At 34.8% G+C, this 18071-nt stretch overlaps 1 protein-coding gene across 2 annotated transcripts in view; it reads right to left on the bottom strand.

Moving 5' to 3' along the window:
- Positions 1 to 18071, bottom strand: part of LOC140776097 (villin-2-like) — a 42409-nt gene that overhangs the window by 23838 nt on the left and 500 nt on the right. For both annotated transcript variants that reach the window (XM_073119671.1, XM_073119672.1), the window contains exons 2-14: positions 17689 to 17827; positions 17432 to 17531; positions 17277 to 17345; positions 16963 to 17199; positions 16694 to 16871; positions 16477 to 16606; positions 11531 to 11690; positions 11302 to 11458; positions 11122 to 11222; positions 10848 to 11006; positions 1032 to 1100; positions 882 to 950; positions 590 to 727 (exon numbers count right to left, since the gene is read on the bottom strand). In XM_073119671.1, the coding sequence (XP_072975772.1) occupies positions 590 to 727; positions 882 to 950; positions 1032 to 1100; positions 10848 to 11006; positions 11122 to 11222; positions 11302 to 11458; positions 11531 to 11690; positions 16477 to 16606; positions 16694 to 16871; positions 16963 to 17199; positions 17277 to 17345; positions 17432 to 17531; positions 17689 to 17744 (1623 nt within the window). In that variant the 5' untranslated portion in view covers positions 17745 to 17827. The remainder of the gene's footprint in view (positions 1 to 589; positions 728 to 881; positions 951 to 1031; positions 1101 to 10847; positions 11007 to 11121; positions 11223 to 11301; positions 11459 to 11530; positions 11691 to 16476; positions 16607 to 16693; positions 16872 to 16962; positions 17200 to 17276; positions 17346 to 17431; positions 17532 to 17688; positions 17828 to 18071) is intronic.

Below are 18071 nucleotides of genomic sequence, written 5' to 3'. Positions count from 1 at the left end.
GATGAGGAGATTGACATGAGTATCATAATTCATAGAGTATGAAGTGAAGAATATGGAAGGGAATGAAAAGGAACGAGTGTATTTTATTTTTGCTTCAATTGACTAAGTCAAACGTCTCTCCATCATTAAATTATTCTTTGGATATGGGTGGAATTGTTACTTTTGTCATTCTGTCGAAGGCATCCAAGGGTGGTAGGATTCTAATAAGTTAGGGGGTGTATCCATCCACTTTTTTGTTTAGGGGGTGAAAGTGATACTCGGCAATGGTTGAAGGGGTTAGGATCTAACTAACCTAAAGAACTTTAGTAAACCTTATATCCATTTTTTGCAATTCAGATAGCTAGGCTATCAATTACAATGGCCATTTTTTTCTGCATAAGTTTTGCTAAGCTACCAAACCCAAAAAGTGGCACGTCTCTTATTGTGTAAAACCGAGTAGTTTGTACAGTTGAAATCTACGGACACCTTTTCTGAACCTAGTGTCTTCTTTATTCGTATTATTTAGTAAAAGTACATATCTGTCATGCAAATTGATAATAGAGCATTCCAAGGTTGAGAAGGCACAGAAATATAATTGATATATGCATACCGGATCAACTTGAACAACTTTATTGTCATGGATCGATGAGCCAGATACTTGAATAAGAGCAATTCCATCAGAAGTATAAGTTTCATCAGTCAAATTCTCGTCTGCTATCAACTTTTTGTATCCAGAGCTCATTCCACCCTGCACATTGTTGAATGCAATAACAAAGAGAGCAATGTATTCTCAAGTCAATAGTTCAAAGCAATCAAGAAAGGTTCAGTTGTTATATATCATTATATCTACAGTATTTATTACTTCAAGGAGGGAAAAATTCAAAAGAAGCAAAAGAATATACCTTTAAGACAACCATGGGCTGGAAGAGAGCAATAAATTGAGGGGGCTCCTTGCCTTGATAAATGCGTCCCTAAAGAAAAAATTAAGTAAGAAAGATCCTTTTCTCCTTGCATGTCCTTGAAAATCTAAAAAGAAGAAAAAAAAACAATACCTGAACAGGTCTTCCTTTTAAGGAATTCCACATTGCATTAGCTAACCGAGTTGCCATCATTTGATCATCCTGGAAGAAAGCTGTAACATTAGCATTGCTGATGTACTAAGTAATGTAGAACTAGAACTATCTCCAGAGAACTTGCTGATCTTCACTGGTTCATTTTATTAATTAACAGAAACAAATTACACATGAAACAGCTTAGGGCACATACTTCATAAAAACCATATGTATTTGATGTGGACATCACTGATAGGACGCGATGGCATGTGTACCAACGCAGGAGGTGCCGACAGTTGATGATCCCTCCCTATAATTCTGATTTTAATTTATTTAGGGTATCTTTTGTTTATTTCCTATGTAGGGTGTTTTTTGCTTAATTTCATTGTAGGTCTATATATAGACCCGTTATATTTTCTTTGGAGGTTAATGAAAGTTTATGTGATTTTGTTCTCTGGAGAATTTTGGTGTGAAACCATTTCTTAGGGTGGAGGTGTAAAACCTCATTCCTTCCCTTCTTATTTTCCTCTTTCATCTTTCTCTACCATGTTTTGCATCAGTATTACAATAAAAGAGCACAATATGATACCTTGAATGTCTATTGGTAACTGTTACATCTAACCTACAATTAGGCAAGCAAGTATGCTACAGTATTACAACAGTATCAACCAAGTATCTTCAGATCTCTTTATAAGTTTAAATTGGTAAATAATTCAAAAGATCATTAGATGATGCACTGTTACCTAGATAGTGATAATGTTTGAGAAGCAATTGCATACATATCGATTGATCTACTAACACAATTGATTTAGGATTTATCTAATAAGGATAATGTGGAAAGATGTGCAAGATAAAACATAACGTTAAATGTTCCTCTCCAAGGAAGTCTGATAAAAATATAACCTGAAGTTGAATAATTCCTTTAAAAAGTATCCTAAACAGCAAATAGAAAATACTCAAATCATTGTGATATCAAATGAAGCTTTGCGACCTTGATTGCAAACAATGTGTTTTCTGAATTCCAGTAGCAACAATCAAGATTCAAGACATGGAGACCGCATTATTTGCACTCCTTAACTAATGGGGGGTGGGGTTCAAGACAAATGGATCAGAAGTCGAATGATTACTGTGTGATAATACATAGTTACATACTGGTACATGTAAATCAATAATCATATAATAAGGCTTGCAGTAATTAACATTATGAAGAAACATGCATGCAAATAAAAAAAGAGATGTCAAAATTGTCGGAAAAAAATAAATACTCAAATTTTGAGGGTTATATCATCTATCAAAGAGGTTTCCCTTTCCAATCGAACTATTAGACAATCGTCAAGAGATATAGTCAAGCTCAAGTCATTCAAGGATGACTCTATTTTCTGAATCAGTGATGCGAATAAGTACACTAAAGCTAATGTAAACTCTAGATATTCTTTTATATGACTCACTTCATTTAAGAAGACCCTTGCATTGTCAAAAAGGCTGATATTAGAAACTTTCTTCTTCACATAGAGATTTTCTGTTTACTTTTACAACTTCATTCACCCTGATTGATTAAAAAGTGATGCATTCTTTACTTTCAAATCCTCACTAATTGAATTTCTTTTAGGAAAAAAATTCAGCAGAAAGTTATTGTTAAGTAAATAAAAATGAAAGCACTTTCCTCTGAAAATCCAGACTTTGACCTCACACATATAAGAGAAAAAGTAAAAATGTGTTATATCTTCTACTAGTCTCGATGTAATGGAAAAGTAATACACCATATGGCAGTACTATAGCACTCCACGGAGAATGCCCTAGACAAGGGTGTCCAACCTATGTGCTAGTGCAGCTCTATAGTGTACGACTAAGGTTTAAGCACATCTCATGGTCTCGTATTATGGGAAACAATTGCCAATAACATAATTATGTGCTCAAAATTGAAGTACTAGTGTCATACATCATCATATCTAATTATCACTCCAATCTATTATGTCAATTCTGTATTTAGATCACTTTATTCAGTTTCCACATATGAAAAACAATACCAATCAAAAGGAGGTAAATATTGTACAATAGGATGCTAAATTTCTTCTAGTTAGAAACTACTTGTAAAAATTTCAACATATTGTTAGCAACTTTTCTGTAACAGCTAACTAACGCATGATTGAACAAATAAGAGTGAACATTCCATAAATTATGAGTTATATATTATTACGATTATGATGCCTACTACTTTATCACGTTACTGACTTACTAAAATACTAGAGAAACTTACATATAACACCATATATTTTAGCAACCAAGATGCTAGATGAACTTAATCTATGGGTTCCTATATTCTGAATGTAAGTTCAAGTCAAGGTATTCTATCGTCTTTTCTCAAAAAAGTGGAATGTTGATTTGTAAATACTAAATAGTGAAAAAAATGGAGAGATCAATTGTATATGTCATGAAGGGTGTTATATATTTAAGAAACCCAGCATATAATTATCATATAGTTAACTTATTCAGATATTGTTCCTTTTAGGTATCTGACTAATCAAGCAATCATGTACTTACTATATTTAGGAAAAAATTAAAAAAAAATCTGACAACCTCAATTAGGAGATTTTCCTACATCCTAGAAACCAGTTGTAACATTCAAAAATAAAAAATCTCTTGGAGCCACATGCACCGGATGTGCACACCCTTCACTTCACCATCTCCTTCACTGTCACGCAACGAGGCAGCCACGAAATTTTCGGCCAACTTGATCGGTTTCCAAATCAAAATCGAAATCAGAAACCCTACCTATAAATAAAAACCTAAATATCCTATTTTGGCCCCACCCAAGCCCCCTTCTTTCATCTCTTTTTCCTCTTCCTCTTCTTCCTCTTCTTTTGTCTACCATCAGAATCACCTTGTGGGATCAGATCGCCCGAGCATTGCCAGAGCAATCAAAGACTACTACTCTTCTCATCGGTCAGTCCTATCTTACCCCTCAAAGTTAATTAAAGTTTAATAAGCTAGGAAAGAAATACCTATTTTGTGGAGATATAGCTTCATCAGCGAATCACGCCTGCCGCCAGCTTCAAGTCGCTGCCATCTGTGTTCAGAGCTTCGCTTCGATGGCCTCGTGTCGTAGGTACTATCCCTTTGAGTCCTTGTGGCTCAAGTAGTTGTACATGCGAGCTCCATGGCCTTCAGCCATGGAGTGGTGATCGTCGGTGTCGATCGCTCGTCGCAGATGCCTTGTGCGGTGTGGTTGGTGGACCGCCGACAGTGATGAATTGCTGGTGATCTCTCCCCTTCCTTTGATCCCTCTTCTCTCTCTCATCGATTTCCTCAAGGGAAAGAGATAAGGGTGGGCTCAGATACAACCTAGGTAATTGTGGTTTGGGTCTGGATTTCAAATCCATCAAACTCGACATTATTAATTAGGCTGTGGGCGGGCGCAACCCAATCTCTATATTGGTGAGTTTAAGCCTCAAGCTCAAACCATTTATTGGTTACTGTGTGGGCTGCAGGCTAGGCATAGCCCAACCCAACCAATTGGGCTTAATCTAGCCTATTTGAATAATATAATTGGTTTTTAAATTTTAAAAATCATGATATTGGCCAAATAAAACTTATGTCATTATTTATTATTAAAGGTGGTGATTTTTAGTACATGAACTAGAGATTTCAATTGTTTCACTTAGACTCAAGTGAGTGGGTTCACTCATGTATTTATTCTATATATTCGTCTTGTACTACGTGTTTTTCTTATCAAATCACGTATTTCTTTGTATGCAAATAAAACATTATATTTATGTGTAATTTAATTATTATTATTCCGTGTGCATTATTATGTAATATGAGCAAAAATAAGAACCTGTGCATTGCAATACTTAGTGCATGTAGCTATTTAGATGATCATGAATATTAGTGAAAAAATAATTGATATATGATAGAACTTTGAGAACAAACATAGACTAGATATTATTTGTGCATCTCCTTGTAGTGACTCAAGTCTATCTTAAAATCCAAAAAACAAACCTATTTCTGATCAATATATAATCCGCTTAGGTGACTCTAATACGATTAAAGAACAGTCCAAAAGACAGACCTATTCTTGATCAGCATATGATCCATTTAGGTGACTCTGATACGGTTAAAAAATTGTTCAAGGGCAGACCTATTCTATGATCCATTTAGGTGACTCTTGCATGGTTAGAGAACAATCCCAAGCTAGACCAAGAGTCTCCCTTATGTGACTTTAATCTTTTTCCACAGTGAAAAAGGCATATTACATTTATCACATAGTGACACCTACTAGTGATTCTAACTGGATTAACCGTAAGAAAATGAATCGAATTTGTACTTGTACTTATTATTATTATTGTTATGAATATTAATAAATTATTATTTTATATTGCTGAATTTGAAATTCATTTAAATTTAATAAATTTTGGATTTATTTGGTTATTGAGTGGATCCTACTTACTGAACTATAATTGTTGGCTCATGAAATCCCTCTTTTAATATTTTAGGTACTGGTCAACGGGACAACTGAGCGAAATGCACCGGGACACCACCTCAACTTAAGATTTACTATTTTATCCATCGGTTGTATTAGACATTTTATTCTAAACTATTATTTTAGTTTGATTAGAGACACATTAGTGATGGTCTTTTCTTTATTGTTGAATTATATCTATTGGAGTACGCTGTTCGTAATTAAACTTTTGTCATTTTGCGGCTTAAAAAAAATTAATTGTATTGGGGTACATAGCCGATCATGATTCTGATTTTAGATCGTAACACCATTATTTTTCAACTATTTTTCTCTACCGCAGACTAGAGGCTTGGAGGAATCTGACTAAGGCTAGGGTAGCCCAAAGTGGAAGGCTACTTATATGGCCTAGTTAAGCTCGCAAGGCGTATCCAAGCTAGGGGCATGTCTCGCCCTATAGGCAGCGAGTCTTTGACCTTTAAGTGATTGAGGAGATATGGAGCAGCTTTAGGAAGGGTTTAGGAAAGGCACAGCTCAAGGGAAATGAGGATTAGGGCCCAACATGAAGGAAACCCTGGTTCGGATTTAAGTTGGTCGATTGGCTACAAACTGGCTAGTTAAGGCTTTTGAGTGTCTAAGGCCCTAGGGTGCAACCCTACAAGTTGGTCTGGTGGATAGGTGTGGACCTTGGTAAGAGTTTGCTACAAAGGTAGCTCGAGTATTGGGCTTAAAAGGGGTCAAATGTGAGAAAGCTCTAGATTGGATAGGCTAGCCGGGTCTGGCTAGATCGACTAGGGCTTTGGGGTGATTAAGGCCTTGAGAGGCAAACTCTGGGGCTAAAATTTGGTATGAAGGTGTGGGCTAGATCTTAGTGAAAAGCCCCAGACTAAGACAATTGGCGCACTCATGAGCTGGATTGGGCCAGCTAGGGTTTGGGGTGTGTCCCTCGTGTGAGGGGCACACTAGGGACTAGGGGTGGCAACCTAAAGCAGAGGCAACCCTAGCTAGGGATTTCACATGGTTCAAATCAAGGAGGAGAGCAACTAGATGATGGCTAAGGCCGGTGAACAAGCCAGGATTAGTGGCAGCTAAGTTGAGGCTTAGTGGCTGTGGCTTGGGGTTGATGGAGAGGCTTCATCCAAGATTTGTTTAAGGCATGGAGAGCAAGGGGTGGCTACTAGGAGGCGGTGGTGCTGGTAGTGGTGAGGAGGCCAAGGGCGAAGATGGTATGGCTCAGCAAAGAGGAGGTGGTGGCACTGGTAAGTGATGGTGGTTGTGGCTTTGATGTTGTGGTAGTGCAACTTGAGCCGAGGATGGGTCAAAACTAGGGTGGTGGCTAGTAGAGGAGGGTGACGATGATGATGGAGAGGCGCAATAGCGGCTCGACTAAGATAGAGATAGTGGTGACTTGCGGATGCGAATAATTAGCTGGCAACAACGGCGACAGGCAAGTTGATAGTCATGTGGGAGGTAAGGATAACTAGGGCAAAAAGAGACGATAAGGGAAAGGCCAAAGACGAAGTGAGAGAGGAAGAAAATAGATCAAAATCAATCCATGCATAAGTTAACTAGGCTCCCCTCCATAAATTTATAGAGGCTAATTCGATTAAGCTGAATAGACTAGCTGACTCAGTTCGAACCCAACAATGTAAATAAGATATAGGCTCGAGCTGAACCTTACATAGACCCAAACAATTATAATAAACTAAATAGCTAATCTGAATGAAATAAGACTCAACTCAACTCAACCAAACCGCTGACTCGGGCTAACTCTAGGCTCTGATTCAGACTCGGCTTAGATCGTAACGTTTTCCCCAAATTATTTCAAGTGATGTTTCATGGAAAGTAAAGAGTTTATATTTATTTAATTTCTCATGTCCTATCTTTTGCAAAATTTGCTATATCAATGTACCCATATCATGTCATGCCCATGTCTGTGCTTCTTAGGTAGCACTATGTGGTCTCATTAGACATCAGACATTAGACATGTCTAAAGTTTGAACCATGTTAATCTATTCTCATGTACTCTTGACTCTATGTTGGGTATTAATATATTATCATTCCATATTCCATCTTTTCTAATAACACCACTTATTTACCATAAGATTCCCATCTTGGTCACATCCAAACCTTCAAATTTTAATTCATTTCGATGGGCCATTTTTGCAATCCTATTCTAATTCTGTGCGCAGCATCCTTGTTAATTTCTACTTCCTTTTGAAGTAGAAATCCAAGATAACAAAGATACTTCTTTTCAGGTATAAAAAGATTCCTTCTCCATTTTTAACTCAAAATCAATGTATTGAAAGACGATCACGAGTTGCAAGCAATCACCCTACAGCCTAGCCTCTAGGCAGAAGGCACGCGCCAAGTCAATCCAGCATTTTTAATATCTAAAAATTAAAAAGAACTATATATGATATATAATATATATTGGTATAGTATAGAATTATGTATAAAGATTTTAAAAGTCCAGGACACCAAAATTATTAAGACATAAGTATTGATATGTCTTAGAAAAAATAAAATAGTTAAAAATTACATAATGGGAGATCAATCTTTGTTGGTGCGATGAGAATTAAATACACCTCCTTCACTTATATTCAAGGTTCGAAAAATCGGGATCAGTCTTCCGAAAAAACAACACGTATCGACCAGATTGGCCATATTGACTGTATCGATCGCGTAGATCGAATCAGACTTTTTTTAATTACGTAAATTCTAAATATTATTTAAAAATGCGAAAAGATTTCTAAAAACTTAAAAATTGATAAAAAAAAAAAGAAAATAAAGAATGAAAAATTATGGTGTAGTGAAAACTAAAAAAAAGAGATTAGAGAGAGAGTAAGTGGAAGAAAACCAAACAAAAGAAAGAAAAACTATGGTGTAGTAAAAAAGAAGAAAATAGAAGAAAAGGAGATAGAGTAGAAGAAATAAAAAGAGAGAAATAAAGAAACAAAATTAAAAAATTACATACTATAGTTCGCTGGAGTTAGATCTGCGCCGTCGTAGCTCATTAGAGCTAGATCTCTCTGGGTGAATAACAATAATTATATGGTAAGGAGAGAAAGAGAAAGAAAGAGTAAAAGAGAGAGAGAAAGAGAGTTCGAATAAAGCCGGAATTAGATCGAGTTTGGCCAATCTCAATCCAGATCGGCCAATCCTACGAACCATGCTTCTATTAACATTTCACAAGTCCAATATGTAGATTTTTGGAGATGAGTGGTGGTGTCCAGCTAGCATGTGAGACTTTTAGAGATAAGTGATGGTCCAACACGTGTCCATCACCAACTCCATCATTTCCAACTCCTCACTTCCATTATAACAATAAGAGAAGGAAACGAGAAAAAATAAAGGGGATCTCCGCTCCACGCCGTCGCACGAGCCCAATCTCCACGCCACCATTGTTACACGAACCAACCTTCACGCCACTGAAGCTGCACAAGCCCAACCTCCATGACGCACTAGCCCAACCTCCATGATAGCGCACTAGCCCAACCTCCATGATAGCGCACCAGCCCAACCTCCATGACGATCGCACGAGCTCAGCCTCGACAATGCCGCACAAGCTTGAAATATTTGCTTGCCACCCACTGTTGGAGAGGAAAGCAAGAGAGAGGGGTCAAGAGAGGTCGCTTTCAATACCCCCTTGTTGTGGAAGTGATTTATTTTTTAGGGTTTTGCTATCGAACGAGAGGGAGAGAGAGAGAGAGAGAGAGAGAGAGAGAGGGCAGAGAGCAAAGCAAGAGAAAGCAACTAAGTAGGTTAGTTATTAAGCCCAATACACTTAAAAAATCCAACCCGCATCAGCATATGACAGGCCAAAGCGTCGGCCCGCCTTATCGAGCTGCCTAGTCCGCCTAGCACTTCTTAGCAACTAGGCAAGACCCACAAAGGCAGTCGACCACCTTTCACCAGCACCAATCCACTTATCAGGGCCACCGGTGCCTTGCCACCGCGACCGCCAAAACCGCCATTAAAAAAATTGCAAAAAATTACATTCCATATATTTAGTCTTAGACTCACTTCTTTAAACCTTTAAGATAACTAGATCCTATTTTCTTCTTGATATGTCTATCTCCATACTCAATCCTATCACACCATGGAACCTCATCTAAATCTCTTTGGGAAATTCATCTATAACTAGTGCAAACATGTAAAGACATAATGTTAAACCCTAGAGCAACCCACGCTTATAGCAAAGTCAATCACACCACTAATTACCTTCATAATTGTAGTATATACCTCATACATGTCCTTAATAACATGAATATATTTAAGGTATCTTTATTCTTTAGAACCCACCACACTTATTCTAGAACTTGTCATAGGATTTTCCTAAATGAATAAATATCACGTGCAAATCCCTCTTTTCCCTAGAGATAGCTTATATAGTAAAACAACCATGCATAAAACAAAATTATTTTTCAAATAAACTCATTTAGCTTGATCATTGTTCAACTATTCTCTCTCCCTCTATCTCTCTAAAATTTCATAGTGCAACTCAAAAAATTTGGTTATCTCTTTATACTATAAGTTTATGCTAGTTTAAATTTTCTTTATTTTAATATATTGGTACTAAAATGCCCTTTATCCACTCTTTTAATATGATTTTATTCTTTATAATGCTAAATAGATTCACCAATCAAATTAAACCATATCTGCTAAGCGCATCCATACTTCAATTGGATACTAGCCAAACCTAACAGCTTTGTCCAAGTCTTATCTTCTTTAATTTTCATAAAGGACAACTAAAACAAAATACCGAATTATGTGTTAGTTCATTTTTTTCTTAATCTTTTAACAAAGCCGTGTAGCTTTATGAAGAAAATAGCAATCCAAATTTATTGCAGAAAGAATGAGAACTGTTAAGAACCTGACAGTACTGTAGTATATACCTCATACATGTCATAAATGGGTAAACCCATCTAACCCGATTATTAAACATGTATCGTTCGTGTTTATCACCTCAACCCAATTAACTAATTTATGATCCGACCTACTAACCTGTTTATAACCCAAATTGTAAACCTATTTATGACATGCTATCTCATTTATGAAGCGACTAACTCGTTTATAACCCAATTAATACATTTCTAACCTGACTAACCTGATTAATACATTTATAACCTGACTAACCCATTTATAACCCAAAAAAATGCATTTACAATCTGACTAAATCTGTTTATAACTCGAATAATTTATAATTTAATAATTTTTGTCACTCGATAACCCGTTTATGACTTGTGTAACCCGTTAAATAAAAGGATCATATTCGTGTTTATAATATCATAAGCGACCCGATTGCCACTCCTAAGTATATCCTCATATATATCATACGAGCTACTAAGTATATTTACCTGAATACTCTCTCTGCCCATCCAACAGGTTAAGAGATACTCTTCTTTTTTGTCGCCGGAATGATATGTGTAAAGAACAATATAAGAGTCTCCGCTATAAAATTTACCAATCTCCTCCTTTGGAAGCGAAGTCTTGGCACTGCCATTGATGCGCCAAACCTGAAGAATATCGATGATTTAACATTTGAAGAGAAATTTTGTGGAAGTACAATAAAAAAATAAATTAAGATAGAGAGGAAAAGTTCTAAAGCCTAAAAGGAGCACAAGAGAAGACCTCAAGTTTTCCATTTCTTTCGAGCAAAGGAGGAACTTCCTCATTTAAAGGAGAGCCTTTTGATGTTCCCTTAACATCAACACCCTGCTGCTTTAACAGAGCTAGAATACCAGCCAACATAAAAGTTGTCATGTTCAAGAGAAACAAATTTGTCAACTTCATAGATGAAGAATCAATTACCTGCTACTTTTCCTCTGCCATCTTCTCCACCAGAGGCCCCAGTTCCAGCTCCAACAGGCCAAGATTCAAAATGGGATTTGAATGAATGAGTCTCATAACCTTGAATGACTTGCGTTGTTCGTGTTGCCTTTGATCTATTTTGATTAATGATGAATTCCTACAAAGAGAATGTAAGGGAAGTCTCTACATAGATAGACATCATCTGTAAAACAAACAGCTTAGAGTTTACCTCAGCAGCTTTACTAGCAGCTTTTCTCTCTTCTACTTGTGTTACACGGCCAACCCAAACAAATAGCTCCGCACCACTATCAAGTAAATAGCATTTATTGCTCTCAAGCATTGCTTTTGAAAGCGTGTTTTCTTCGAAGTTCAGTTGACCATCATTAATACTGCAATGAAAAGCATCATCTGCTTGTATCATAGTAAAAGAATGCTGACATACTAAGATATTGAGGATTAACCAAAATAATTTTCTAGAGCATCCACCAAGTACATATTCTATCAGGAAAAGAAGATCAAAATTATCATCCGTCTCGTCTTGTTACCTTAATAATTTACATAGCACTTAACTAGATATGGAATCTAAATAGAGATTATGGTAAAGGAAACTGAGGTTAACGCTTATTTTGGGGAAGCTAAGTGTCATCTTGCTCAAGGTTCCAAAACTCGATATCGAGATCGGAATCGACCATTAAAAAAACGATACGTATCAACTATATCTGTCGTATCAACCGACTGTATCGAATCGGACTATTTTTAATTTCGTAAAATTCTAAATATTATTTAAAATGCAGAAAATTATCTGAAAATTTATAAAAGAATCAGAAAAAGAAGAAATAAAAATGAGTCACATATGAACTTTAAAAACTTAAAAAAAAACTCACTCAAAACTATAATGAATTTCGACTTGATAAACAAAATTTTACTTATAAATTATTATTGTAAAACAACACAAAAAGAAAGATCTCTCTTCATTGTTGTTCTATAGCGGTAAGAAAAAAGAATCTAAAAAGTAAGTAAGAAAGAAAAAAAATGAAAAAAAAAAACTCATCTGAGTTCACCAAAGTGTGGACTAGCCAGAGGGGCTTACTAGAGCGGCCGCCAAATGAACTTAGTGAAGCGTGAGAGTGAGAAATAGAGAGTAAAACTGAAAATTTGAACAGAAACTAGTTGATGACATCAATTATTAATATCTCCTAGGTTAGGTACATTTTAGATTAGACCTGAATCTTAAAAAAAAATTAATTTCAGTAGATATGGTCGAAATCGACCAATACTAGCCAAAACTAGTCTGATCGGATTGGCCAATTTTGGGATCCATGATCTTGCCTACAATCATGTTTTTCATAGGCTTAGTTGAACTACTCTATTATCTCTTCTAATATGTATTAATTATGCATATTTAAGATGATCGTTTGTCAGCTGTTGACTGTCAGCCGACATTAATTAGCTTATTCTGCAAGTGCACTGAGCTTATGACGTATACGTTCTTCAATAAAGTCAAGAAAAGATTAGCATGATAGATACTAGATATATCATTTGTAGATATAGCATTCCTATAGTGGCAGATAACAAAACTTGCCACCTTTGATTGTGGATTCATCTCAATGCATCACACAAAAAAAAGGAATTTTTTTATTTTACACACTACATTATATGTTTATTGCCGTTTATACCATACTTTATTATTCAATTCAAACCCCTTCATTTTCAATTAAATTTCCAAACACCCTAAGTCCCCGTTGACTTCAGGAATAACAAAAATTATTATTACAGAATAAGGATAATTCTCTTTTCAACCCCTGAACTATCACCCTCTTCCACAATGACCCCCTAAACTTTTTAGAGAGTCGTGTAAAAATGAGTGATAGTTAGGAGGTAAAAAGAAATTATTCCTTCCAAAAAATCACCTCTTATTCTAGAAGAACATCTAAACATCAAAATATTCGTATTTCATAATATAAATACTATTTATCAAAATGACAACTTATACGACACTAACCCAATTACTAATTTAACCTTAATTTTACTACAACTTCTAGTAAATATCTTATTATATTTATCACTCATCTCTTATCACTTTCAAAAATTTTATCATAATTCATTACTCCTCTCCTCTCTCAAATATCTTATCATAATTTGTCACTTCCCTCTACTCTCTCTTCTCTCTTATCATATTTTTTTATTTTACACTAAATAAATAAAATTCAACTTAAACAACATAAATATCAATAATTTAATATTTCATTTCAATAAGAAAATTTTAAAAATTATTATTATAATTAAATATTATTTTAATTGTATGTAATTAAATATAAATATTATAAAATTCTTAATATAGTATTTAATTGATATAATATTTTTTGTAAATTATCTTATTATTAAAATAACTTTTATATGTACTAATAACATCAAAAATATAATATTAATAAACTAATATTTTATCGAATTAAATATTTACTCAAATAAAATAATGTATTTACTATTTAAACTATGTGTTAACCTAAAAATCTCTTTCTTAAATAATAAAATAAGAAATTTGAAAAATAAATTAATATAATATTATTTATAATCTCATGTTTTAAGATAAAATAAATAATATATTTTCCATGTAGAATAAAATTTTATTCATTTCAACTATAAAATATATAATATTTGGAAATTATTTGTATGGTATGAAAAATACCATAGCATTGCATAAGTGGATCCTACCTGTATTGCATACCTATCGACCTAGCTGTGCATACCGAGCTAACTGCATAACATATGTAAATATAACATTGCATAAGTACCGCCCTAGATGTGTATTGCATACCTATCGATTTAGTACGCATACCGAGCTAATTGCACTGCATACATAAATATAGCATTAGATGAGTAGCTCGTTATTGCATACGTAAATATAGCATTGGATAAGTACAGCCTTGCATGTGTATTATGTACCTATCAGCCTACATGTGCATACCGAGCTAACTATATTGCATACGTAAATATAGCATTGCATAAGTACCACTTTACATGTGTATTACATACCTATCGGTCTAACTGTGCATACCAAGCTGACCACATTGCATATATAAATATAGCATTATATAAGTACAGCCCTATATGTGTATGCATGCATTGCATACATAGAATATTTTATTTTATTTACCATCTATTCTATCAATCTCCTTTAAATCAAATCGAATGGTAATTCAATCATTTTTCCTAGTTTACTTTCATTTTATGTCACATTAAAAATAATTATTACACTCTTACTTCAGAATATAAGTAAACATAAGAATAGTTATTCCCATAATGAATCTCTTATTTTGGTTATAATAATTCCTATTTCACCTCTATTCCTAATATAAATAAGGCCTAAATGGCCTTTGCATTTGTTATTAGATATCAAATTACTCCCCAGCAAGGTATTTTCTATGATTTGATGAAATGCAAAGGGTGAGTTAAACAAAATGAAAAAGAGAGGATAAATCATAATAAACACATACAGCAAGGTGCAAAAAGAAAAAGAAATCCCAAGAAAATAAAACTCAGATATGATAGATAAAGAGAGGCCCATCATGTACCGGGAAAAACTAGGGGATTCACGTATTCATCCTAAGACACAAACAACCAAACAAAAAGCTTGCAGGTAGTGCCTAATAGAGTTAGAATAGGAAATAAATTTTGTAACACTTCAAAATTTAGATTCAATCATTTAATCTTTCCCCATATAATTCTTGTAAGATATCCTCATTAATTGATGCAGAATCTATGATGGAACATAGCCATCTTATGCCCACATTGTGTTCAACCACCTTATTTAATTACATTACTAACTAGCAACTACTAATGGTTTATATGCTTTAAAGGATTGTCATGCCAGTCAGCATAGTGCTGGTCAACCAACATGTGGTATAGGGGCATGCCAAAGACAGTTCACCTACAAGAGGTATCAATTTAATTGAGCAAAATTAAGGGAAAATAAGGGGAAAACATAAAAATTAAACATTTAAGTAGACCTATTACTTATAATTGATCATTGACTCAATTGCAATAACTGTTTGAAAGTCCAATGATAGATACACAATTAGGATTTCCCCAAATTTACAACCCTAATTTTTGAAAGTGCTGAAAGTAAAAAAGTCATCAAACTGGGACCTAATTGGCATAGAATCCAAATAGGCCTACTTCATTAGAGCATTTGAGTTGTTTTCAACCATAAATTGCAAATTCTTGGTTGAAACTACACTTCTTAATAAAAAAATTAAGGTCTCCCAAACTTTTTGAACAATTAAAAAAAATCTGAAAAAAAATATATTGGAGAAAAACATCAAATAAATTGATCTATGATGTAAGTAGATTTGTCCTCTAGGTGTTAATCTACTTTGAATTTCAATGATTTGTTTCATAGTTTGACTAAACATTTTTTTAACTTTTATATTCATGGCATTTTTGTGTCTCGACAATCACTCATATACCCGTTTTACAAAAAGTTGGAAGTGTTAGACCATTATCTAGGGCTACATGACATTCATTTAATCATTAAAACTTATACTAAGCTCAAAAATATCTTTGAATATCTAATATAGGGTGTGCAAGGCCATGCTAGTCTGCTATCGGGACACTAGAGCTTGTCAAGACAGTATCAACATATCATGTGCCACTGGGACGGCAATCCTTACTCATATCTTCCCACAATAAAAGTGAGTAGGTGAAATCAAATGTAAGAAGAGTGTTGTAGAGCAATTGATCAATTGGATGCTACAAAAACAAGTATCACTAATTACTTCATTATGTCTTGACTTATTTACCTTCACTTAAACACTAGAGAACAAAGACAAAAGTTTTTCATCCATTAGAACTACAATGGTGACAATGAGGCATAAGATTTGGTCGATAAGGGAGAATGAAAAGGGCAGAGGATGGAGGATGTTTGTAGATGCACATAGAACTCCACTCATCCTTTGAAGAACTTGAGATAAGATTGCAAGGAAAATATAACTAGGAAGATGCCTGAATAGAGTAAATATACACAATTTTACACTCAGAAAATAAATGTGTTTGGAGATATATAATTGCAATATCCAACTAGACGCAACCATTACTTAGATGAAGTTGACAGCACCATATTTTGGTTTAACTATTAAAACCATATTTACACAACCATGTAGAAAGAATACAGAATACCTGTATAGCTTTGGAGGTGTCATTTCAAGAACATCATCTTCCCCAACCGCCTTTTTGCCAATTGGAGCAAAGCCTCCAAGAAGAATCCAGAATTCACCTGAATCTGATTCTGTTGCGAGTTTTCCATCCTCTGACATTATCAATGCAAATTATGTAAAATAGACTAATTGTAACCAGAAGAGAAGAAAAAAAATGTTAAAGAAGTTGCATCTCTCACCAATAATTGCAACATCACATTTTCCTTCATGATATTTGTCCTTGAAATATTGTATTACTTCTAATGCTTTAGCTCTTTCCTGGATATTAGAGTTGGCACCATTGAATTGATATATTTTATTTTCTGTGTCCAAGATAAACACATCATCATGATTCAGTGATGAGCGAGAAAATGGAACCTGTGACAGATAACATCCGGATCACCATTCTAAGCATAACATTTTGGTGGAAAGTTTAGTCATATGGGGACCAGGAGAAATGTTCTAGAACCTGCTTCACTCTAACAACTCGCTTTCCCCTACAAATATATAATCGTGTTACAAACTTTTCCTCTTCCGGCTTCTTGAATCCAGAGGCAAAGCCTCCCTCCAAAGGAATAATGCATGGCTTGAAGTATGAAAGAAACTTGTCAGATTCGTGACCTTGAACTTCTCTGTGCTGAACTGCACGGCCTCCAAGGACAGCATCCAGTTCAACTGTCTTGATTGCTGCAGTTCCAGCTTCATCCTGTGATGGATAATGAGAAAAATCACAAGGTAGTCGCACATAATATTTGTGGGTTTACAGAGACTACAATGGCATACTTGACTTGTATCTTTCCCAATCCAGAAGTGAATGTCATAAAGATAGGCACCACCTCTACCCGCAGCTGTCTGCAAAAGGAGATAGATAATATAACAAACAAGGTTGACAGAAAAAGAACACTATTACATTATAAACAAAAAATTAATTGAACTACCTGTAAAACTATATATGAATCTCCTGAGTAGAATTTACCATGATCTGATTTTGCCAAAGGAACTGGCTGAAAGTCTTCAATCCGCCATATCTCTGTCCCTCTACATGATGTTAAGAGGCATACAACATAAAGAAAACAACAAAGGTACTTTTCCAGCACAAAGAAACTATAAAAAAAAAACACTTCATATATCAAAGAAAGTTCAGTCAGATAAGAAAGATTATCAAAATTATTCCAGGATGATTCTAAAAGGATACACTCTTTGGCCAGCTCCTTGAAATGCAGGATCCACATTTTTTCCGGAACTTGACATAGCGTAGCTACCTTACAAACAGATTCTTGCAATAGTGTTGCAAAACTGTAAACCCCTTTATCAAGGTACGAAGACAAGCACACCTGAAACTAGAAAAAATACCATATACTGAAAAGTTCTGACAACTTTAACTACTTATCCACTACCTCCAAATAGATGAAAGTAATCTAAAAGTATGGTCTTAAATTATACTCCGTACAGAGCAGAAAGCTTAACGTGGAGGGTCAGAGAACTCTGACAGTTTGCACAAATGCAACGGCTAGTAAACAAAAAAGGACGTCAACTATGACAACATAATGAATGATAAATCAAAAGCAACGAAAGCAC

This window comes from Typha angustifolia, chromosome 14, assembly GCF_048772165.1.
Source record: "Typha angustifolia cultivar Huaian chromosome 14, ASM4877216v1, whole genome shotgun sequence".
Lineage (NCBI taxonomy): Eukaryota > Viridiplantae > Streptophyta > Magnoliopsida > Poales > Typhaceae > Typha > Typha angustifolia.
This window is presented reverse-complemented; position numbering and strand designations above follow the sequence as displayed.